The sequence below is a fragment of the Peromyscus californicus genome, unplaced genomic scaffold (assembly GCF_007827085.1).
Source record: "Peromyscus californicus insignis strain IS unplaced genomic scaffold, ASM782708v3 Scaffold_16__1_contigs__length_79575227, whole genome shotgun sequence".
Taxonomy (NCBI): Eukaryota; Metazoa; Chordata; class Mammalia; order Rodentia; family Cricetidae; genus Peromyscus; species Peromyscus californicus.
In genome coordinates, this window is record NW_026294458.1 from 33,386,105 (window position 1) to 33,411,269 (window position 25,165).

The 25,165-nt window shown below is 42.8% G+C and overlaps 1 protein-coding gene across 4 annotated transcripts in view; it reads left to right on the forward strand.

Annotated features, from left to right (window-relative positions):
• The window catches only part of Cd47 (CD47 molecule), a 59,665-nt gene that overhangs the window by 20,345 nt on the left and 14,155 nt on the right, over positions 1-25,165 (forward strand). For all 4 annotated transcript variants that reach the window (XM_052740846.1, XM_052740843.1, XM_052740844.1 and 1 more), the window contains 4 exons: positions 12,018-12,107; positions 21,644-21,751; positions 22,851-22,943; positions 23,856-23,948. In XM_052740846.1, coding sequence (XP_052596806.1) covers positions 12,018-12,107; positions 21,644-21,751; positions 22,851-22,943; positions 23,856-23,948 — 384 coding nt within the window. The remainder of the gene's footprint in view (positions 1-12,017; positions 12,108-21,643; positions 21,752-22,850; positions 22,944-23,855; positions 23,949-25,165) is intronic.

Genomic DNA, 25,165 nt, shown 5'->3' on the forward strand with positions numbered 1-25,165 from the left:
TATTAAATTTGCTTGTCTAGCTGTGAACTCTGTAAACTGTTGAGGGCTGGAGTCAGAATCCCAGTTGTACACTATTGTAGCTAAAGGCTTAGAACTACTAGAGCCAAAGGCTTGGTCCCCTGATAAACACTGAAGCCAAAGATTCAGTCCTGTGGTGGACTCCAGGAATGTTGAATTCCAGCTGTGCAATGAAATTTGGGGCTGTTGGCATTGATATCCAGGTATCGGCAACTTTTTTTTTTTTTTAATTTATTTTAATTTATTTTGCAATACAATTCAGTTCTACATATTGGTCACGGATTCCCTTGTTCTCCCCGCTCCCGTCCCCCTCACCTTCCCCCCAACGCCCCCCCCCATTTGTGTTGTTTCTTTTTTTTTTTTTTTTTTTTTTCCCCTTTTCTATTTTAATAAAAAGGAAAAAAAAGAAAAAGGTTATAACTAACAAAAGAAAAACTATATACAAAAGTACAATGACTATATACAATATATACAAGTAATAAATGTCTAAACAATGTCTAGTCCATTTGTATTTGACAAATTCAGAGAAAATAATTTCATTATCTATCCTATTTTGTTAAGTCCAAAATGTATCTAATTCACTTTCTATCCTAATTAATCTTCAACTATAACTAACTAACCTTCAACTATAACTAACTAATCTTCAACTCCCTCAGAGACCCAAGAAGGAAATAATATTAGCTAACAAAAATAAAAACAGAAAGTGCATGCAAGCAACTTCCAAAAAATTTGTGAGTTGACAGAAACAGCCAGCTGCCTGGACAGTCACCTGAGGTTTCTCCACAGTGTTGGGGCATCATCTTCAGCCTATAGGCTTAGCATATCTGACAGACTCATTTGTGAAGTAGGATGTACACAAGGTCGACAGTTCAACCTCACATTGGGTGAGAGCAGTCCATGTACCAGAAACACCTGAATTCCACTAGTGTCATGTCATGATTCAGGATTTTAAATTCTGGAAATTGTTGTTGATTTTTTAATTCAGCTGTCCATTCTTGGCTGTGTATATATGGCTTCATCTTAACATCCCGTTCTTCTCCACATCCCTCTGTCAAATGCCAGTTTACTATTGCGAGGCGTGAGCTTAGTTACTCTTCAAGAATAACTGTTTCAGCTGCTGTTCCATTGCACATCAGAAGCCATCGGCCCACTGCCTATTCAGCTGCCTTCGAAGAAAAGGGCACTGTACCTTTTCCAAATTGCGAAGGCCACTTCAGGGATGGTGCCATATTGTCCTGGCCTCAGAAGATGCCTTTTGATAAAGCCATAACCACACTCGTTTTGGCAAGAATCAGTAGTCCTTTGTTTCAAGTCCTGTCTGTCCATTTTGTCAGCAGTTGATTCAAGGATACTTTGTTGTCCAGTGGCTAACTTTTGCCACAATGAAAGTTAACTCCATATGCAGTTTCTTCAATGCCCATATTTTCTCTGAAGTAGATTGGTACTGCCAGGAGCCGACATGTCTCATAATCATAACAAAAACATGAGGTTTGCAGACAAATGGATGGATCTAGAAAAAATCATCCTGAGTGAGGTAACCCAGACTCAGAAAGACAAACATGGTATGTACTCACTCATAGCAGGATACTAGACATGAAACAAGGATGACTTGTCTGCTACTCACATCACCAGGGAGGCTACCTGGAAAACAGGACCCCAAGAAAGACACAGGGATCACCCAATGACAGAGAAATGGAATGAGATCTACATGAACAGCCTGGACATGAGTGGGGGTAATGAAAGGCGAGGGTTGAGGGAAAGAGAGCTTGGGGGAGCGGGAGATCCCAGCTGGATCAACAACAGAGAGGGAGAACAAGGAATAGGAGACCATGGTAAATAAAGACCACATGAGAATAGGAAGAAGCAAAGTGCTAGAGAGGCCCACAGAAATCCACAAAGATACCCACACAACAGACTGCTGGCAGAGGTCGAGAGACAGCCTGAACTGACCTACTCTGGTGATGGGATGGCCAAACACCCTAATTGTTGTGCTAGAAACCCCATCCAACTACTGAGGGATCTGGATGCAGAGATCCATGACTAGGCCCCGGGTGGATCTCTGGGAGTCCAATTAGCGAGAATGAGGAGGGTTTATATGAGCGAGAGTTGTTGAGACCAAGGTTGGATAAAGCACAGGGACAAATGGCCAAATGAATGGAAACACATGAACTATGAACCAATGGCTGAGGGGTCCCCACTGGATCAGGCCCTCTGAATGGATGAGACAGTTGATTGGCTTGATCTGTTTGGGAGGCACCCAGGCAGTGGGACCAGATCTTGTGCTCATTGCATGAGTTGGCTGTTTGAAACCTGGGGCCTATGCAGGATTGTTTGGCTCGGCCTGGGAGGAGGGGACTAGACCTACCTGGACTGAGTCTACCAGGTTGACCTCAGTCTGTGGGGAAGGCTTTGCCCTGGAGGAGATGGGAATGGGGGGGGGGTGTTGAGGGGAAGGTGAGGGGGACGGGAGGGGGGAGAACAAGGGAATCCGTGGCTGATATGTAGAACTGAATTGTATTGCAAAATAAATTAATAAAAAAAAAAAAAAAGAAATGAAAGTTAGTAGTTAGACATTACAATAGAAGTTGTAGTCATATTAGATATGTTTTAAAAATTGAGCAGATATATTTTAGACAGGTCATCTTCAAACCCTTCAGAGATCTACAGAATATGGCATTTAAAATGTTTTAATAACTTAGAAAATCGGCAACTTTTATAGTTCACATACAGAACGTTTTTTTACTATGGCATTCTCATACTTTTATACTGTTCCCTTTTTTTTTTTTTTTTTTTTTAACTCTTCGAGGACCTGCCACCCAGCTCCCAAATGCCTGGCCTTAGCTTGGCTTGTTTCAAGCCAGCTTTTCTTAAATTATCTGTCTACTTTTTGCCTCTGGGCTTTTAACTTTTTCTATTTCTGTATTTCTTTTCTTCTTATTCCATGTCTGGCTGTGTGGCTGGGTGGCTGTTCCCCAGCATCCTCCTCTCCTCCTTTTCTTCACTCCTCCCTCTTCTCTTTTTCTCCTAATTATTCTCTCTGCCTGCCAGCCTCACCTGTCCCTCTGCTGCCTAGCTATTGGCCATTCAGCTCTTTATTAGACCAATCAGGCTGTTTAGGGAGGCACAGTAACACAGCTTCACAGAGTTAAACAAATGCAACATAAAGGAATGCAACACATCTTTGCATCATTAAACAAATATTCCACAGAATAAACGAATGTAACACATCTTAAATTAATATTCCACAACATTATATTTGCCCCCTTACTATTCTCTCCTGACTTCAACCTCCTCTTGCTGGTCCATTTCTTCCCCACAGCTGGTCTCCATTTCTGCTTTCGTGTGACATGTAGTCCATCATCCTCTTCTTTTCCTGCCTCTCTCTTCTTTTAAACCAATTTCTCCCTTCTCATAGTCTTCTGTTTCCATGTTTTACATATACATATTTATTTATTTATTTACAAATATATGTGAATCTATGTAAAACGAAAGAGTATGGCTTTTTTCACTTAACATAATGATCCCCAGTTTTATCTAAGTTCCCACAGATGTCATAATTTTATTCTTCCTTACAGCCGAATAAAACTCCATTTTGTGTATATGTACACACACACACACACACACACACACACACACACACACACACACACACATGTTTCTATCTGCTGATGGACATGCAGGCTACTTCCTCAGTTTGGTTATTGTGAGTAGTGCAACAATACACGAATCCTTCTGGCTTACTTAGGACTGGAATAGACAGATCTTATAGTAGTTCTACTTCTAGTTTTTAGAGGGACATAATTTACTGATTTCCATTGTGCCTGTGACAGGATTGTATGTCCCCAGCCACGTATAAAGGCTCCATTTTGCCTACATCCTTACCAGTATTTATTGTCTGTTTTCCTAATGGTAGCCATTGTGGCTAGAATGAGATGGGATCTCAAAGCTAAGAGTATTTAACAATTCTTCAAGTGTTCTTTGATTTTTTTTTCTTTTTTGGTCATTATTCCTCTGAAAACTCTTCAGGTCTGAAGCTCATTTGCTAAGTGGTTGATTTGAGATGATTTGTTGATTGGATGATTTCTCCTTCTGAGGACTCTGTTCAGCTCAGTAGCCCATTTGTTGACTAGATGAATTGGGAACTTTTTAGTGTTTAATTTTTGGAATTATTTATAGGTTCTAGGCGATAATCTTCTGTCCAGTTTGTGTCTGCAAAAGATATTCTCCAGTCCTGTAGGTCGACTCTGTGTTCTTGGAGCCATTTTTGAGTGGTAGAAAAAGTCAATAAAATCAACCCTGGCATACAAAATTATTTGGAGGAGAATATATATTTGTTATTACAGTGATGCTTGTTTTTGTGGATGTGGAAATTTAGGTATTAGAAATCATTTTTACTGTGTTGTACTTTTTTTTGCAAATGTAAGCATAAATGAGAAAGAGAAATTGTCCAGGATGTAATTGAATTCCACTCAGTGGAGCACAGGTAATGGTGACTATTTGTTGCTTTGGAGCACGGTGGGTGACTGTCTGTAAACACTGGATGACATTCATGTGTTTCTAGGACAGTGCCTCAGGACTTGAGATTAAAGAAAGCTTTTTGTTTTCATCATTTGCCAACATAAAAAAAACTTAAGAGACTCGGCTTACCTGATCTTCGGGGTCTTCAGGGTCTTTTAAAATATTTTTTTTATTTATATATCTTAAATGTAGGAGCGGGTTTCATTATGATGTTTTCATACATGTATGTTCACCCCATTACCCTCTCTGTCCTTCCATTCCCACTGATTTCCATTCTTTTCCCAAGTAGTCCCCCATCTACGTTCAGGTCCTTTTTTAGTATGTATATATGCTACAGTGGCTTTTATTAAGGTTGCTTATAGAAACATTAGTGACACGTTATTTACAAGAGCAGGAACAACCTACCAGTGTCTATACTCTGAGGAGTGGTGCACACCTGAGTAATGAAGTCTTGAGTGAATGTGTGCTGTTGACATGGTCATGGCCGTATCAAGGTCCGTAGCCTCAGACCCATAGGAAAATGGCAAAGCCTCCCACCACCCTTGGGGGGGTGAAGCTCAGAGTAATGGCAAAGCCTTTATCAGATGCAGATGGTGTGTGCAGAAAATGTCCACCATAGCTTTCTCCTCTCCTCCTGATATATTACAGCCTGAAGACTGCTCCGCTTGTGGAGACTGCTCCTACCCAGATTAGCTAAACCTACCTCCTTCTATATCTGTATGTAATAGCCCTGGCTCCTTGTTTATCTGTATGTAATAGCCCTGCCTCCTTGTTTATCTGTATGTAATAGCCCTGACTCCTTGTTTAGTTGTATGTAATAGCCCTGCCTTTTTGTTTAGTTGTATGTGATAGCCCTGCCTTTTTGTTAGTTGCATAAAGTAAACATTCTGAGCTTCCAGAGTCCTGAGGTTTCTCCATCAGAGAGCCAGCCCATTCTACCCAACTCCAACTTGTCTGTCTGTCTATCTCTGTGTGTTTGTCCTTTCTTCATTCCCTTGATACCCCAGTCAGGTCAAATCCCTGAGATCATGCAAGGATGTGACACAAACCACTGAAGAAAGTATCCCTCCCCTGACCCCAGCCACCGTTACGTGCCTGTAGATTCTCCGAGAGGGGCGGGACCTTGTGAGTCTCTCTCGCCTCCACAACAGAACATTGACAGCTCCAATCTTGTGCAGATCTTGTGCATGGAATCATAGCCGCTGTGAGTCCAGTAGAACAATGGCCCTGTCATGCTTAGAAGACAGCACACCACAATGCTAGGCCCTGTCCTCAGGCTCTAAAATTACTTTTTTTTCCCTCTTCTGAGATGGCATCTGAGCTTTGGAGATGATGCTACAGTGTCCCATTTATGGCTGAGCACTCAGTAGTCACACATTCCCAAAATCTTTGGTTCTTAATTTTTTTCATCAGCGAAATGAGGGTGCTGTCTCCAGAGGAATGTCTGAGTTAGAAATAAGGTTTCTCCTTAGCAAAGTTTTGTTGGGTACTGACTGTGGGTCAGGTGCTGAGGGGGGCAGTACGGATTCAGTGATGAGAAAGATGCTACTTCAAAGTTGTAGGCAGTGATTGACAGGAGAGGAGGGACCTCCCGTTTATCTGGGTGCATCCCAGATGCATTATTTATATCATGTGCTGTGCTTTGCCCAGAACTCCAGGACACGGATGTAGGTGTTCTCTCTTCTCAGTACAGAAAACAAATGAGATTCAAGGAGTGTGTCCAAAGCTCGATCACACGTCCAGGATTTTAACCTCGATTTCCCTGGCTTGAAAAAATGCCATAATCCGTGATTACTATGAAAATATTTTATAAATATGCAAGCAATCATACTTAAAATTAGCCATTGATACTTCTATTATCAGTGGGACAGAAAACTCAGAATAACTATTTGCGCTAGGGACCTAAGCGATTCGGATTTTGTGTTAAAAGGTCAGCTTCACACTGTTGTCAATTCTGGTCCCATCAACACATTACAGACTCGGTTCACAGTGGTGACAGGAAGGTACCCCGGGGTTCTTTCATTAGGTGCGTAGTGCTGGATAACAAATGGCCGCAGGCCCTGAAGCTTCAAGCATCACACATTTATTAGTTAACAGTTCTGTAGTTCTGATCCTAATGTGACCATGCCCTACGCTCCATTCTATGACTAAAATCGAGATATTGGCCACAGTATGTTTTCATTGGCATTTGTGATCCTGTTCCAAGCTCACGTAATTGCCACAGAAGTCAGCTCCTTGGCATAGCAAGACTGAGGTCCTGACTCGGCTGGGTGTCTGCCAGGGCTGGGGGTCTTCCCTCCGTTCCTGCAGGTTCACCTATCCTTTGCCGTGTGGCCGTGCTCATGTGCAAAGTCAGGGAAAGAAAGGGACGCCATCTCATTGAATCCCTCTGATAGGTAGAGCTTACCTTTCCAGGAAGAGCCCAGGGCCCTTTAAGAATCATCTGATTGGACTAATTTCTGGCCTTCAAGGATAACCTCCCATCCTTAATGTCAACCGACTGGCATCCTAATGGTCTCAGCAAACTTCCTTTTCTAGTTGTAATTGTCATAGGAAATCTAAGGTGCTCAGTCTTACTTGCAGAGAGAGAGAATTGCATGGGCTAGTGCTGTCAGGGCTTTGGGAGCTCACCTTAGAATTTTGAGTTTGCTCAAATGACTGGTGAATTGCAGACGCACCGGAAAAGCCATTCCAATCCTGAAGCGTCGGCAAGACTTAGCTCGAATTTTAATGTTCTAAAGTTTCTTAGGATCTTTTGCCAAAGCTCATTTTTTCTATGTTTTGGAGGTTTGCATATGTATGTTTTATTTATATTATAATAGTTATCAATATAATATTTATATTAAGTAATTAATATAAATATTAAATATTTTATATTAAAATATTACAATATTTTCTTATTTCTTGAAATTACCTTATTTCCCCTTCCCTTTACTTCCTCCAGCTCCTACCATGTGTGCACCCCCCACTCTCTCAAATTCAAGGCCTCTTTATGTAATTGTTTTGTACACACACACACACACACACACACACACACTTCTAAATACACAAACACAAACTGCTCAGTCCATATAATGTTACTTGTATGTGTGAGATCTCAGGGTTGACCGCTGGTATTGGATAACCAGTTGAGGGACCCTTCCCTGGGGAAGACTGTCTCTCCCTTTCTCAGCATTCTCCAGTTGCCAGTAGTTCTTTGTCTGTAGTTGAGGTTCCATGAGCTTTTCTATGAACTTTAACTTTGGGGTCAGCGTGTTCGGTGGTGGTATCATTGTTTAGGCGGCCGTGTTGGGGAGACTTCCTGGGTGTATTCTCTTTACAGTCTGTGTGACACAATCTCACAGAAAACTTCCTGTTTCTCTGGCCTTACAAAAATCTTTCCACACCCCACTTCAGCAATAATATGAGGCTTGCATGCAGGAATTGTGTTGTAGATGTATCTGTCGGGACTGGGCATCACAGGGTCTCTTGTTTTCTGCATTTTGATCAGCTGTGATTTTCACAATGGTCTCTGTTGCAAAGAAAAGTTTCTTTAATGAGGGGTGAGACCACTTATTTGTGTGCATAAGGATAAGTATTTCGAATGTTTTCAGAGCTTATACTGGTGTACTAAAGTGGCTGTTGTAGATTGACTCCAAGATCCATGGCTCCACTAACCCTGTGTGGTCGGCTAGGTTTATAGTACCAGGAAGCGTTTCCCTCTTGCTGAGCTGGCCTTAGGTACAATTAAAGAGCTTTTGGTTACTACTGAGGTATACAGGCCTCTGTTGTACCCCTAGGATTATTTGCCATGCCGGTTGTTGTAGTAGTTCATAGATATCAAGGATTGGTTGCTTCCCTCCTTTGGAAGCTTGCATGCCACCTTCTAGTACCGTGATAGTTATCCTCAGGGAGGAGGCTTTCAGGCCAGATCCAGCTCAGGTCCTCTAAGTCCTATGTCTGAAGTTCATGATGTCTTCAGCAGTAGGGTCTTACCTTCCACCTCTGGGAGGTCGCCACATGCAGCAGCAATAGCCCATAATGTTTTGGGAGTCTCTTGGACAGCCTTTACCAACAAGTCAAAGGGGGGATTCTAATGCCTGGTGTTGGTGTTTTTGATACACAGTCTGTGGCTTTTGTGGAGAGCATCGTCAGGCCAGAAGGGAAGATTCCATTTAAACTATATGTGTATGTATGTTGCAGATGTATTTGAAGAAGAGGAATGGTCCCTTCACCCTTTTAGCCAGGTCCATTTGGCAGAAGTGGCATCCTGGGTGTCACTAACAGTCAGATTGGAAGCAAGCGTTAAACCCTCACCCACAGACCACACCCTCCTTAGTATCATCTCTGTCTTTTTAGTAATAGGTTCATTTTCCTGGGTGTCGTCTTCCTGAGGAAGAATGGGAGCTTGGGAGCATGAGGGGAGAGTTGTCGGCCATAGCTTGGGTGGAACCAAAGTGAATGTCCTTGGAGTATCTTTCCCAATACTGAGATACTCTTCTTAGATCATTTTATGCTTAATTAATTTTCTTAATGCCATAGAAAGTCAGAGCTGAAATGGATCGCAGAGAAGTGCCTAGTCTTTCACTCCCCTTGGGGAAGAGGAGTTAATGGCACCTGACACTTCTGTAAATCAGCAACTTAATGGACATCTAAATGGGTTTATATAAAACACTGGAGGTTTTCCCCCACATTTCCTCCCATCTCCCCTTTGGACAGGGTCTAGCTAAATAGCCTGAACTCATGATCCTCCTGCCTCAGCCTCTTGAGTGTTGAGATTGTAGAAGTGTACCGCCACGCCCAGCTCAGTTGATCCAAGTCAGCTCAGTTGATTTTTTTTTTAAATGTCCAGTTCAGTGACTCAGCATTTCTCCAGCATAATAGACTAGAGAAAGACAACACATTCGTGTCAGCGACCGGAGCTAGACTCCAGCAGAAATCCGCGGCAGTCATTTTAAACAGGGAGTGGCAGACATCCCCCTGCCACACACACACACACACACACACACACACACACACACACTTAGCACCAGGGAACATGCTAACATCCTGGTGTGGTAATGAGAGCAGAGTATGTGAAGTTTTCATCCACCCCTGGGAGATCCTTATGTGTTCCGACTGAGAACCTCAGACCGTAATATTTTTGGCTCTGTCTTGCTTTCCCTTTCTGTCATTGAACCGTCCTCTTCCATTTCTCATTATTCCTTCATAGAATCTTCTAGGCCTTGAGTAGTCATCGACTCCGTCGCGGCAACTCCTTCCCGATTTCTCTCGCGCCAGGCAGCTTGCTTGTGACCATTCCAGCTTGCTGCCTAACTGCTGGGCGCGCAGAGACCCCTCCCTTCCCTGGGATCTGCCTGAGGTCCCAGTTCAGCCGGGACCTGCTGTGCTGTGGTTTCTCCCCTGCTGGGAGGGCTTCAGCTGTTCTCTCAACTGCCTCCATCCAGTTCACTCAGCCATTGCTGATGCTGTCACACCCTTGTTTTGTCACCTCCCGTCGGTCAGTCCTCTGTTTCAGCTTCAGATGTGACCAGTAAAACTGAACCCAGGGTGGTGCTTGTCGGTCACATGGTTCTCTCTCGTGCATCACTGAGGCCGTGACATTCTGATCACAGCTTCACTGTGATCCTGTACTCCATCCTGCAGGACCGACAGACATTTTAATTTAGCGTGGGGAATCGAGATGGCTCAGCAGGTAAAGACACTCACTGTCACATCTGGCTACATGAACTCTATCCCTAGGACACATGTGGTAGAAGGAGAGAACCAACTTCTGTAAGATGTTATTTGACCTATACACACACACACACACACACACACACACACACACACACACACACACACACATGCGTGCACGCACACACACACACACACACACACACACGGAATTAATTAATTAATTACATTTTTTTAAAAATGAGGTTATTTTCATTCACTAATTTGGAATACTTGTTATCTTTAACAGCAGATACGTTGACTCTGCTGTGGATAGGGCAGAACATTAGATTCTGAAGTGCTGATATTTCCGAGATAGAATTTACAATTTTCTTATGTTATAGGGATTAATGTAAGCATTTTGCCAGTGTTCTGTTTGTAAGCTTAATATAAGAAACACATGGCTGTCATTGTGAATGAAAGCCCATGAACTTCAGCATTGACACCCAGGGCAGAAGGGCTACCTGGGGTTGATCTCAGAGGAGTGCCGGTGCTCGCCTGGGACAGCAGCCAGGAGCAAAGGGGCCCTTTCGCTAGCACGTGTCCCAGTACAGGCAAACTCTGAAATTCTTGCAGTGCGTGTACTCAGCTTTGCTGTCAGAGAAAAACAGATCTCATACATAAAACTTCAGTCTATAGGATTATCAATTGCAGTCAAACGTAACATTTTAAAAGTTCTGAACAAGTCTTATTTGGAGTCTTGGTATGCACCTAAACACCTTCCCTAATAACCTGAAGTCCCTCGTGTCTCCATAAAACTACCCTTTTGAAGTCTGTGGCTTACGAGTTAAGTCTTCTCTCGGAGAGTCAGTTTGAGAAAAGGCCAGGGACACCCGTGTTTTTCTTAGTCACAGTCCGCAGAAGGGCCTAGTGGTCCCGAGAGCTCCTTCATGTGGTTCCCCGAGTCAGGCTTCAAAGGAACATTTACTGTTCCTTGATGATGATTTTGGCATTATGAACACACACAGGTACTCAGCAAACAAACACATAACTGCAGTTCACAGTTACCGAGCGCGTACCTTAAGCCCTTTACATATATAACTTTCGTTAGTAGTAGAAATCCTCCAACAAACAGAGTCTGTGTCATTCAAGGGTGCTGACAAATGGAGGTGTTCAGACATTGTCTGCAGCCACACAGCTTTTGAGTCTGAGTTGGCTTTCACACCTGGCAGTGTGGCCAGAGCCTGTTATCCACTGCCACCTGCCCTTCCACAGAACACAGGACAGGAGAGTGTGGTGAGACTCATCCAGATCCAGAGCTGTGGGCTTCCTGCACACCGTGTTTTGTTCTGGGGGACTGGGGGGCTAGATCGGTGGGTCAGATGCTTGTCGTACAAGTGTGGGGGTCTGAGTTCAGATCCCCAGCATCCACACAAAAGGCCAGGGCATAGCCCTGGAGAGACAGAGACAGCTATGCCCCTGGAGCTCAATGGCCCCAGCCTGGTCTGGTCAGTGCCCTCCAGGTTTGGGAGAGACCCTGATTCAAAGAGCGAGGTGGAAGGCTATGAGGAAGACACCAGATGTTGACCTCGACTCCATACAAGTGCACACGGTCTACATATAGTCAAAGAATTTGTTGCTAAGGAAGTTAGACTTGAAATGTGTTTTGCCTCTGTGTGTGTGTGTGTGTGTGTGTGTGTGTGTGTGTGTGTGTGTGTGTGTGTGTAAACCATGCCCACAGTTTGAATTGTTTCTATCTTCTACTAGAATAATAAGGATATATTGGAGACCATTAGCAGTGAGTATGGTAAACACTAATTACGATTTTTGTTTTTCTTTCTCCACAGCATCATGGTTTTCTCCAAATGAAAAGATCCTCATTGTTATTTTCCCAATTTTGGCTATACTCCTGTTCTGGGGAAAGTTTGGTATTTTAAGTAAGTATTCGAATGCATTTTTTCATTTATGCTTTTGTGACACGTTGTTTATTTCTAGGGCATTACTGGTGGAATAGTCTTATCTAACTGGCCTGTATTGGGAAAAGTGCGGTTTCTCTGAAACATGTACTGTTTCCCATATTTTACTACAGCTCGTTATTTAAGTTTAAGGTGTTTGGTTGTGAGTGGTGTTTTGAGATCTCTGTGGGAGGGATGAGTAGAAATGTTAGTAACAACACCTTAAATCCTGTGACATGGTTACTTACAAATGTTCTTTTATATGGTAAACAGATGGTCATAGGCTACTTAAGTGTGAAGACAGAATCCTATGCTGGGGGCCCTGGGATGCTCTGCCTCATTTCCTCCAGTTTAAGCTTGTCTATAGACAAAGGCCTGTTTGTGCCTGTTGTACAGCTCTGTGGCCCCTGATGGAAAAGGAACTGTTGTGCTCTGTGACCTTGCTTTGACAGCTACGTAACCAAATCTCTAAAGGCCAAAACCTGATGCTGTGTCTGATTTGTCTCAGTTGTATAAATTTGGTCATCACAGGGTAATCTATTATATGCATCCTAATTCAGGCTTATACTCAATAGTATCCACATACCATCCCATAGCCGTTCCACCAGGAACATGCCGATCTCTCCTCGGTATTTCCATACCAGCGTAGTAAGAGAAACTGACTACATTTGTGAAGTTCTGAGCTGACCGACTAAACTTTCAAACTTGTAAAATATAAGCTCTGCTCATCCTCTGAGCCCCCTGACACAGTCACTGAAGGCCAGGAAACACCTCTACAGGTAAGGAGGAAACCGCGCTCATTAAATTTGCTCCCCAGCCTTTAGCTGGTGAATCACTGCAGAGGAGGCCTGCTGGGTAGTGGATGAAGTTCTTTCCTAGGAAGGGCGAGGCTGTGTGTGTGACACGAAAACAGTGAGACATAAAAACAGACAGGACATGCCTGGCGGTTTATTTGAAGAGCTTTGCCCAAAGCACGGGGCTCTGGAAATGCTTAGTGACTTCAGAAACGTTCCCAGGTTGTGTCTAAATGGGAAAAGACATGAATAAGGCCTGACAGTGGCAGCTGTCGAAACACCATAGCCCTCACCTCCGAGATGGTGAGCTGCTGTTGGAAGTTGTCTTAGAATTCCAGAAAGCCTCTTATTTTAAGGAAAGAGCTGATAACGCCCTCAGGCGTTAAGGAAAGCTTTCAGCCACATTGGCAGACCCAGGCTTTCTCAGAGCGGTCATGTGACTCAGGCAGGAAACAGCCTTTTGAGGACCAGACAGTGATTTCTCAGCAGTGCCATTGAATCTGAGTTGACAGAAGTTTCCTGGTTATGACATTATCATCAGCAACACCATCTTCAGTGGAAAGTATCAGAAGTGAATCTATTTCTGGTCAGCCATATTTATACCGAATAAGACTAAGCACTTTTTTTTTCTGACTGTGGAATACATTATATAAGAAGTTGTCAAGAAAATAAGTCATCTTGTTGGCCCTGTGTCTAGAAATAAGGGTCGTTGGGGTTTTTATTTGTTGGTTTGTGTTTTGGTCCTAGTAACCTTCCGGCTTCCCTTTCTGTCCTTGTCTGTGTCTGGCTGGTTTTCTTCTACAAAAGGAGACTGTCAGTGTGATCACACAGCCTATGTACTTGTACATCCCTGGGTCCCAGCGTCTTCAGAGTGCTGCCCGGCTGCTTGTGCTTTCCCGTTAGGGCTGCGTCCTGTTTTATTGCACTTTCATTGTAATGGTTATTAAGAGAGACTGTGAAACTCAGATGAAAGTGTATGCGCTTTTGGCCATCAGTGGTATTTTAAGCCTACAGATAAACTCTACCAACATGTGTTCCAGATCCACCCTCTCAGTTACTGCTACCACTGACGAGAAACGTTCACCCTTCATCTCAGGGTCCTGACACTGTTAGAGTTCTAAAATCCTTCGCTAATTTGATGTGTGGAAGAGAAAAAAAAATTGTCCATGTTGTATTAGTGAGTTTAGACATTCTTTTTAATGTTCTTATGATACCACTTGCATTTTTAAAGAGTATATGTATGAACCTAAAGAAATACTTAAGGGGAATGTTTGGGTCATCTTAACAAGGGGGGGACCTGAGGGAGTGGAAGAGTAAGCATGTGGAAGAGGAACCAAGGTGTTTGCCTCACCCTGACAGGCCTCCCACTTGGGTTGGGTTGTTCTAATAGCAGCTGGATATTTGTGGAGCTCTGGCTCCGAGGAGCGACCACGCACTGTGCCCATGCTCTCCCCGTGTATTTCCCACAGGGACTCTGCCAGTGCCCTGACTATTATTGTTCCTGTTTTGAAGATAAGAGACAGGCAGTTTGTCCACAGTCACCCAGCGGTTGGTTTCTTGGTAATCCTGGATTTGGTTACAGTTTCCTGGTAACCACTAGATTGTCTGCCGTCCTTGAATTTATCTGCAGGAAGGGTGGGTGTGTGTGTCTAGTGTACCACTCTGAGCCTGTGAAACTGTTCGTAGTAGAGCAGATGTTGGTCTCATGTGTTGGGTTTTTTTTTCCCACTAGTACCTACTGCAGGATGTCTGGTTGAGCTCTGGGTACTGAGCTAAAGGTTGGAGGTGTGGAAGTGAGTGTCCAAGCCTGTTGGCTTTGAGGCCACCACATGTCAGTCTGTGCAGTCAGGATGGTACAGCTGCCTATCTCGTACTTGGCCTCAATCAATCAATCAGTCAGTCAGTCAGTCAGTCAATCAACCAACCAATCAGTCACTTCCACCCTGTAAAAGACTCCTTGGTTCTGACCTGCTGTCCCATCTGTGAGGTCATGCATTAATGGTAACACGGACCCAAGAGTTTTCTTTTCTGGTTATCTCGTTCTTTTTAACTTTCCATATTGGTCTGTACTTGACCACAGGCCATTTCTCTCAGTGGTCTCTCTGGCTCTGCATGTGCATCTGTTATGCTGCGAGAAGAAACCTAAACCTTTGCAGACAGTTTGTTTACAGAAAGCTGTGTCTGGAACTACAGCTCGGGACAATATCGCCCTTCCTCGGTGATGGAGTGTGACCTGAGTGTCCTAAGCTGAAATAAACCCTTTCCATCACTGGTTGCTGTTGGTCACAGCAGTAGAAACCTTAACACAGACCCCCTTATCTTGTATCAACTCAGTCAGTCATGTCGTTGACAGGCTCCTGGATGATTTTCAGGGTTCTTCATCTGCACGGAGGTAACATAAGTTCTTTCCTACATTTAGATGGCTGATAGGTGCTTTCAAGAGCTGCATGTGGTATTGTAGTTCTTTGAGGCTGAAGGCCCCGCTATATATAAAGAGCTGGCTATTGTCCAAGGTTCTTTGTCACAGGCATATCTGTTCTTTGTCTTCCTTTCCTTTAACCCTTGTCCTAGACAGGTGATCCTTTGCACTCCGCTGCATGGCCATGAACCTGACTGTGGAAGCTGAGCTCTGCAAAACCGACTTGATAATAGACAGGGAAATTACTATCATACAGTGGCCTTCAAAATACGTTGGGAAAACAAGCTGGGTTGGTGGAGCAGTCCTGTGATCCTGGCACTACGGAGCAAGTACCAGGCAAAACAGAGCTCCACAGCAAGAACCTGTCTCATGCAAAAATCTTCGAAAATATAAAAACTTTCCTTGTATAACTGCATTGGAAGGTGAAGATAATAGTCAAGTTAATAATTACTGCACGGCGGCGAGTCAGACTATTAAAAAGTCGGCATTTAAAGTGTCATAGTCAGGTTTGAATGATCCTTTTGTTTTTGCTCTATAACTTTGGGAATGTAGCAAACATCCCCTGGTAAATTGTCAGGCTCCCTTCTTAGTTCATATCAGCCTGCAACATTTCATCTTCATACTGGCAGTGAAACATCTCAGAGTTCTATGGTGTGTTTTTTTAATTGGATGTTTCTGTTGTCATTTGCTTGTTTGTGGTTTCTTTACCAGAGTCACATCCTCAGGGACATTCTCATTCACTCATGTCCGTGAGTTCACCTTCCCTCAGCTCCTGGGCTGTCTCTTGAGCTGCCTCCATGGTGGTGGGGTCACCATCCATCCCCACAGCAGCTTTTCTGGAACCCTGCCATGGTCTGTTTGAATTTCACGGCCAGCATTCACATTTGTCACTTCCTGCCCTTGTACCTCTCCTGCCCGGTTTCCTTTTTTGATAATTCATTATAGAGTGTCCTGTGCGTTTATCACTGGGAGATGAGGAGATAGAACTACCCATTTGGTTGTCAATGCATGAACTGAAGAATAAGCATGCAGTGACTGTCACCAATGGTCTTCAATAGTTGTGACATGATGACACTTTTGTTATTTATATTGTATTGTGGTGTTTGGATTAAAGACAGAACATGAAGCATCCTTCATGTACTACTCACTTGTTGCATTTTGGTAATGAAACTTCCAACTGTAATTGGAGGACCTGAGTTATACAAGTAAGCCATGGAATCCATGCATGCCAGAACTGTGTAAAGTGAGAGCTTCTGGGATTTATTTCTGTATGTTCTAGACACCCTTCATTTCCTCTTCTGTCTCATCCCAACTTAAGATTGCCCCATGGACAATTTGGTTATCACTTGGTGGTATTTGGGCAAATGTTGCTGTGAAGATCATTGTTGGAAAATTCAAAGAAAACAAGTGTCCATCACAAGAGCCTTGAGGTCTCACTAAGCCCTCGGAGCCTAGCTTAATGAAAATGGCAAGACCTTGGAAGCACATGGTAAAGAAGTTGATGGTACAGGGATTTTTCTCAGTGAATAGTAAAAATAATTCTCAAGACATGAGAAGAAACACTAAATTGAAGTGGAGAGTTCTATTCAAGCAAGAAAATAAAAATATCATTCTGATAAATATTACTACCAAAAGTCAGCCTGTGACCTGGTTGGTGGGCCCTAATTGTAAATGATGCTTAATTTTATTCAAGTGTTACACTTGATCCTTTCCCTATAGTGCTCATCAGATGCCTAAGCTGTGTAGTTACTCACTGACTTCACTGTAAGAGGACCTGGCCCAAGCTGTATGTAGCACAGCATTTTACTCTTATAGAAATGTAGTCACCAGTTGCTTTATGCTTCCAAAATCCAGACACCACTGCTCTTGAATATACTCTGAAATTCTGGAACCTTCCATTGAAACAGGGTAATCTGTCATCAGTAGATGTCTGCTGGACATTCTCCTCTGTTGTGTTCAAATATTTGCCATTAAAAAAAAAAAAAGCTTTTTTCCCTAGGTCCTATGGACAGGGAGTGGGATCTTCAGTAGTATTCATCTTGATAAACTTATTTCATCAGAGAAGTTGGCTAGGATGTGGAATCTATTACAGTTATCTTATACACTTACAGCAAGTAAACACTTTATACATGGCAGTTCATTTTTCTCCAGCACCATTTCCACGAGGCCTTCATCTATGTGTGTGTGTTTAAAAAATGAAATTTGACTTTGATTTTTTAAAGTAATCCTATGTACTTTATCAAATTATATTGAAAATAGTATTAGTTTACAGCCCAGCAGACACCAAAGGATTCTAAATTACTTTGTCAGAGTTATCAGAAAAAAAAAAAAACCACTATGATAATTAAATTGATGGTTTTGGCTCCCTTTATCATTTACTCTTAATCTGATATAAATTCAATCTCCATAGCCTACCTCCTGTCTCTTCACCTTAGTCATGCAGCTAGGGACTGTGTGAATGTCATGTCTTTTGAGCAAGCGTTGGGTTTTTCTAGGTAGCGCAAGTCTGAGTGGGCCTTTGTGGGTGTTCTGTGTCTCATTTTTAGAGGATCATAAACGTTTAACATGATAGATTGTATTTTTAAGCCCACATTGACTTGGTTATTTTGCTCGGTTTTATCAGCCACAACTCAGGTGCCATCTTAATATGTGCTGTGTGTCAGTGGCAGAGACCAGAAAAATTGTGTCTGTTCATAACAAGAGCTCCTCATTCGGGTCGCTGGCAGAGCATGTAGATTCTTTGTTCACTGGAAGATATAGTACACAAGAAACTAAGGTTAGACTAGACCTCTGCCTTCCATGGGTTGGTTGGGTCAGAATCACTCAGTCCTTGTCGAGTAAAGCAACCCACTATTTGTTCCCTGATATGGATTAATGAAAGGGCAGGAGGGATGTTGATTAAAGGGTCATCGAGGGCTGCATAGGGAGACTGTATCACAAAACAAATGAAGTCACCTCATATGGTTTCCCCTGATACTTGGTTTTCCTGTATCTGGTAGCAGTAAAGTTAGAAACTCTTTGTTAAAACTGTGAATTCTGGCCGGGGTGTGATGGTACACACTGATCTCAGCCTGATCTGCAGAGTGAGTTCCAGGCCATCCAGGGCTGTCTGGTGAGACTCTGTCTCAAAAAACAAAACAAAACAAAATGTAAGTGCTATTATTTCTTAAGTATTTTAAGTATTGGTTTCAGTAGTTTTAGCTGAGGGGAATTTTTAAAAGCATACACATTATTAAAACCGTGTGGATTATTTTGCTAAGATGCAAAATTATGCTAGGAAGTTTGATAAAAGCCTGCTGTGAAGAATATATTAAATTAACCCAAGTGTAGGGGTGCGTGCCTTTAATCTTAGCACTCGGGAGGCAGAGACAGGTGATCTTAGTGAATGTGAGGCCAACTTGGTCTACATAGAGAGTTTTATCCAGGACAGCCAGGACTACATAGAGAGACCCTGTCTTTAAAAAAAAAAAAAGCTAATTTTTATCCCATGCGTTTTGGAAATTTTTGCATCCATGTTGTCTTTGTTATGTTTAATGGCTTGATAAATTGGGTAAATAAGGATAAATCCACTTGTTAAAGAAAACGAAGAAATCACTAGCAAAAACCCTTGAAATTGTTGGGTTCTATGGAATCTCATTGTCCCTGAGAACACTGGACTAACCAGACACCTTCTCCGCCTGCTGTGGGGCCTGGCTGAATGCAGCCATTGTGAGCAAAGACTATGAGCCTGAAGAGATGTTTGCTCAAGAAAACACAGATGTTCTTCCACTGCTTGGGATTACATAAGACCCAGTAATATATTTGCTACAATACCTGTTTAAGAAAAAATAAGTAGCCTGGAAAATAGTAGTTGAACCAGTCACCAAGAACTAAGGCTGACTCCAACACATAGATTACTTGAAAGACCTATTGATGTAATATTTCTTTGGCGTTTTTTTTTTGTTTGTTTGTTTGCTTGCTATTGTTGGTGGTATTTCCCTTTCGGCAGCTCTGCCTGCTCAGTCTGAAAGGGATGGAGTTTATGTGTTGTTCAAACTCTTATTTTTACTTTTAATGGTACATTTTTTTTTATTAAACCTGGATTGGCTGTGTGATACATTTGAAGCAGCTTTTATGTCGCAACTTTTGCTGAGTTTTCATGCTCTATTTAGATAGCAGTATATATGGGATTAAATGGAAAATGAGCCGTTTGCCTAGAGAAACATTGGGTTTCTGCCTTTCTGAAACAGGTCTTTGTCTTTTGTGACCCAGACACTCAGTTTCTTTCTAGCTGGTATTTGAGATCTGAAAGTCGGGAAGCTGTGAAGACCCCTCCTTCTGAGGAGGCAGGGGTGGGACCGAGCAGAGGTCATGTGAGCTCCAAGACTGGAGAGAGGTGACCCACCAAACCGAAGCCCAGGGATCCTGCCACACGATGCACTCTGGTTCCTAAAAGTGTCGGTTACTCAGCTTTGTGGACTCTCATTGCTTAGACCACTGGCTCCTCCTGGAGTGACTAGAACTGAGGTTGTAATCAAAAGAATGGGTAGGAGGCTGTGCTAGTTAGTTAACTGTCAGCTTGACACACAGCCCAGCGCGTCATCTGAGAAGGGACAGTTGAAGGGTTGCCCAGATCAGATTGGCCTGTGGTGAATTGTCTTGATTGACAATTCATGCAGGAGGGCCCAACCCACTGTGGGCAGCACTGTTCCCTGTACAGATAGGTGCTCCTGGGCTGTATAAGAACTCTAGCTAAGCATGAGCCAGCAAGCAGTGTTCCTCTGTGGTTTCTGCTTCGAGTTCCTGCCCTGATATCCCTCAATGATAGACTGTAGCCAGTAGGCTGAAATAAGCCCTTCCCTCTCCCAAGTCATTTACGGAAAGGGTGTTTTTCACAACAGGAAAGAGGCTAGAACCGTAGAGCAATAAAAGTCTTCAGGTGTCTTCGTGATAGATTTTTATTATGGTCATTAAGTACTTTTCCAATTTTGTTATGTTTAATCTGTTCATCATTTCGGTAGAAGAAAATTAAAAGCAAATACAACATTTAAAATAATTCCCCACTGTATTAGTTACTTTTTGGTTGCTGTGGTAAAATATCATGACCAAAAGCAATTTAAAGAAGAGATATTTATCTTGGCTTATGGTTCTAAAGGGAACGTCCATAATGGCAGAAATACATGGCAGCCATGGAGCAGAGAGATCATATCTTCAGCTTTAAACACGAAGCAGAGAGAGAGAGAAAAAACTGGAAATGGAGTCTATAAACTCCTAAAGCCTGCTTTTAATGACCTATTTCCTCCAACAAGGCTCCATGACCTAAAAGTTCCATTATCCTCCCACCCCACCCCTCGCCAGGCAGCACCACCAAGTGTCCAAATGTATGAGCCTAAGGGGCATTTCTCATTCAAACCAGCACACCCCCCCCCCCCGTGGTTGCCAGCAAGCAGGACATCAGTGTGTAGGTGGCACCACCAGCATGCCAGTCTCACATCTTGCAGCTCTCTTCTCTTCAGTCCAATCCCAGGTGGCCTTTAATGGTCCAAAAGAGATCAAAAGAAAATGTTGTGATGCTTATCACTCACTACCTGTGGTCTCAGGGAGGGTAGTGGTACCTGAGGGTGGACCTGCATCAGGACCAGTGATATCTGCCATGAAGCCTCTTGAATGCTGGCAGTGCTTTTATTTCAATGTCTTAGTTGAAAGTTTAGGCATTTTTTTTTCCATAGAGATTTTACAAGGATGTGATTTGTTTAATGTTTATTCTGTTTCCATCTTCAAATTAAATTGCCCCGACTTCTAGATGTCCTACTACGTTTTAAAAATGGATACATTTGTTTTCTCCATGTTGTTCTTTAAGTAGTTATGTCTTATCAGCATTGTGTGGCCTCTGATGTGTTATTTGGGTGATTTTGCCCCTCTGGGGACATTGACAATGCCTGAAAACACGTTGATTGATAAGTAGGGAAGTGGGGGATCTCTTAATGGCATCTAGAATGTGGGGTTCAGGGATTCTGCCATATTGTATGCACAGATCCACTGCTGGGGGAAAATGTGAAAAGGGATTAATGATGCTTCAATTTAGAAAGCCTGTTATATGTAGTTTTATTGTATCGGGGAATAAAATGTCACCTACACCTTCAACATCCACATCTACATGGCCATACCTTATAAAAATGCAGGGGTAGGAGGAGACTTGATGGTAAGGAATGATGCTTCTGAGGTTAGTCACAGATGGGGAGTTGTCACTTTCTCTCTCACGTTATGTGTTATAAAAATGGCATCACTTGTGACTGGGTTATGTAATTCTTTGTTTGTCATTTAAGCGCTGAAATATAAATCCACTCGCACGAATAAGAGAATCATTCTGCTGCTCGTCACCGGGACTGTGCTCACTGTCATTGTCATTGTTGGAGCCATCCTCCTCATCCCGGGTAAGATGCACGGGTTCTGGGATCTGGGCTGCTGCAGGGCTGGTGGGAGAGGCACCCCAAGGGGCCATGTATGGGTGTATAAGGCTGTTGTGACAGCTTGTGGCAAATGACGTGGTCTCAAGCAATAGAAATTCTCTGGAGGACCTGGAGTCTCTCTCAAGGGCTGTAGACCCTTCTGGGGAAGAACCCTTGCCGTGCCTCTTCCGGCTTCTACTGTTTACAGGCAGTGCTTAGAATTCCTCAGCTGGTAGAGCAGCCCCGTCACTGCCTCCTCCTGCCCTGGGTCTGCTGTGTCTGCGTGGGGTCTCTCTCTCCCTTCTCCTGTCTCCACTGACACTCAGGAAGTAGGTATTCAGGCGCTCACGCAGTTTACACCCTCGATTTAGTAGCCTATCTTTTCCCGTTCAGTATTTTTTTTCTGCCACATGAGGTGGTACTCACAGTTTCTAGGAACGGGAAGGCGGGAATATATAACCAGGGCCCCCGTTAAATCCACGATGGAGGCAGGCTTCACTGGCTAAGATGTGGAAATGGGCATGCACATGGGAGACATGTCTTTCTGAAGTGGTCATCGCAGCTGAGAGAATATGAGTAGAAAGTAGTGGCAGGGGACAGATGGGAAGAAAAGCAAAGGCCGGGACCCACCGTGGCAGACCACAGAACCCCACTGCCATCCTGCACAGGCGGGGCTTTGGAACACAGATTTGGTAGTCCTGTTTGCACCCAGGGCTGGTGAGGGCCTGGGAAGGTGATGAAGTCTGGAGACAATATGAAGGAGTGCTTGATTTGGCCTGAGGACAGGCTGAATACTGAATGAATGGATGGTGGACAGTGAGGGCAAGTTTATCATCTGGAACTATGTAAGACAGTAAAAGAGTTAAAACCAAATAACGGATTCAATATGTTGAGATACAAATCCTTTAGCTTGGCCTTAAATGTTAAAATAAGAATTACTTATTTTGTGTGAACTCGGGGAAAACATTTTAAGCCTTTTACAGTGTATAAGATAGCACTGCGATTAAAACATTTAATAAACGAAGTATGTAACTTCATAAAGAAGTATATAAGAAGATATTTTAAATATATTTATTTATAACAGGAGAAAACCCTGTAAAGAGTGCTTCTGGACTTGGGCTGATTGTCATCTCTATAGGAGTATTAATACCACTTCAGTACAATGTGTTTATGACGGGTGAGTATTTATTCTTACAGCCTGGTTTTGGCTTTTTCCATTAAAAAAAAGTACTTTGGTGAAGATATCCTTGTATGGTTTTAACAGTTCAGCACAAGTTGGCTTATTAGATTGTCCATTGTATTCTTAGTGACATTTCCCATATAGATTGATTTTCAGGCTGCTAGGTCTTCTCAACCATGGTTTTATGAAAAGCCATTTTCTTGCGTATTTGATGAAATTGGTGTAATTTTAAAGTGTGCTGTATAATTTTAATGGCTATTTGCATATTCTAATTTTAGTTTTTTGTAGCTATAAGTCAGTGTTCGAAGCATTCTTTTTACTAACCCTTTGCAGTAGAAAAGACCGGTTCTGTAAGATGGGGTTATAAGTCACAAATTTTAGAAACCCAGTTTCTTGTTATTGGCGACACTGAAAAGTATGACTATTCCAACTATAATCAATATAACTTCTGTGATTTAGGTCATATTTTGTTATTGTTAAAGAGTCTTTTTTGGCACTGGGTCTTAGGTCCTCTAGACGTATCCAAAGGTTAGTTAGAAAAGCACAGATCTTGTCCACACACACAGCACAGAGGTTATATTTGTGTGGTGGTGTGTTCCCCCCAGAACAGTGGTGTGCATGTGGATAAGCCACGCATAGCAAGCCATTCATACCGTACAGTTTAAAACTGTAACAAGGACGTGGTTTCGAGAATTTGGTAAAAGCTGCCAGTCCCCCTCAGGCGGCCGACAATAAAAGCTTGCAGAACGTGTGAGTCTGGCACCGACACTCCGGCGGAAAGGTTAGCTAGAAAACCTGTCATCTGATGAGGAACTGCAGTCCCATCTTTGAGCGTGTCAAATGCCAGGCTGAGTAATTGCTTCCTCAGTGTTCTCGACACGTCCCTACTATGTCCTCTTCCTCCCTCAGCTTTTGGAATGACCTCCTTCACCATCGCCATATTGATCACTCAAGTGCTGGGCTATGTCCTTGCTTTGGTTGGACTGTGTCTCTGCATCATGGGTGAGTCATACTCTTTTATGTTTCTGGTTTTCATTTCAGTTAAGTTAGAGCTCTCATTTCTTCCCTTTTGTCTTCTTTCTTTTTTAAAAATTTAAACTGGCCTTTTCTTTTAGAACAGTTGTGGATTCATAGAAAAACTTAGTGGAAAGTACAGAGGCTTACCATGTACCCCACCCATTTTCTAGTCCCCATCTACCCACAGCTTCCCACAGCGTTTCACACCCGTGCAGTGGATGAACCAACATGGAGGCATCCTTACCAACCTGAATTAGTAGCTTACATCATGGTTGGTTGCTGGTGTTGTACAGTACGTTCTGGGTCTGTGATGGATGTACAGTGACGTGTATGCCCATTGTGGTATCACATGGAATCACCCCCCATGTTCTGCTTGTTCATCTGTTCCTCTCCCTAACCCCTGACATCACTGGCCTTTTAACTTGCCACATAGTTCTGCATTTTCCAAAAGGCCTTAGAGCTAGATTTATACTATGAGAAAAGCACAGATCTTGTCTATACACAGTACAGAGGTTATGATTGTGCCTTTTCCCGAGGGTTTCCTTCCTTTTTAAGTTTCATCCATGTCTTTTTTTATATCTTGATAGTTCATTAGTGCTGAAAAAAATATCGTTGCCATAATGTGTTTAGTATTTTGCGTGTACCTACTGAGGGGCCATCCTGGTTGCTTCTCTCTTTTTGTGACAGATGAATAAAGCTACTGTAAACATCACTGAGCATGTGTTTGTGTGGATATAAATTTTCAGCTCTAGTTGGCTAAATACCAAGGGTTGTAATTTTTGCATTGTGTGGTAAGGTACAGCTAATTTTTGTAGCAAACTGGCAAACTCTGTTTGGTAACACCATCAGGGAGCGATGATTTTGCTTCTCCGAGTATTTTTCAGCGTTTGGAATTGTGACCCTTTCTTTTTCAACACCCCCCCCCACACACACACACAAATACACTTACATGTGCATCAGTGCAAATAGTATTTTTCCCTTTGCTACAGAAACGTTGCCTATATATGGTTTGTGGGATGACTGTTTATAGCCCAACAAGGGTGCCCATATTTGTGGGAGAATTTGTCAAATAACCAGACTGTCCTTGCTGGACACCTTGGACTTTACACACTATTTTTCACTAATCTTGATATGATAACAGTACACTATGTTTAATGTTTTTTTTTTTTAATAATTAGGCTATTTTGCTGAGTTGGTAATAA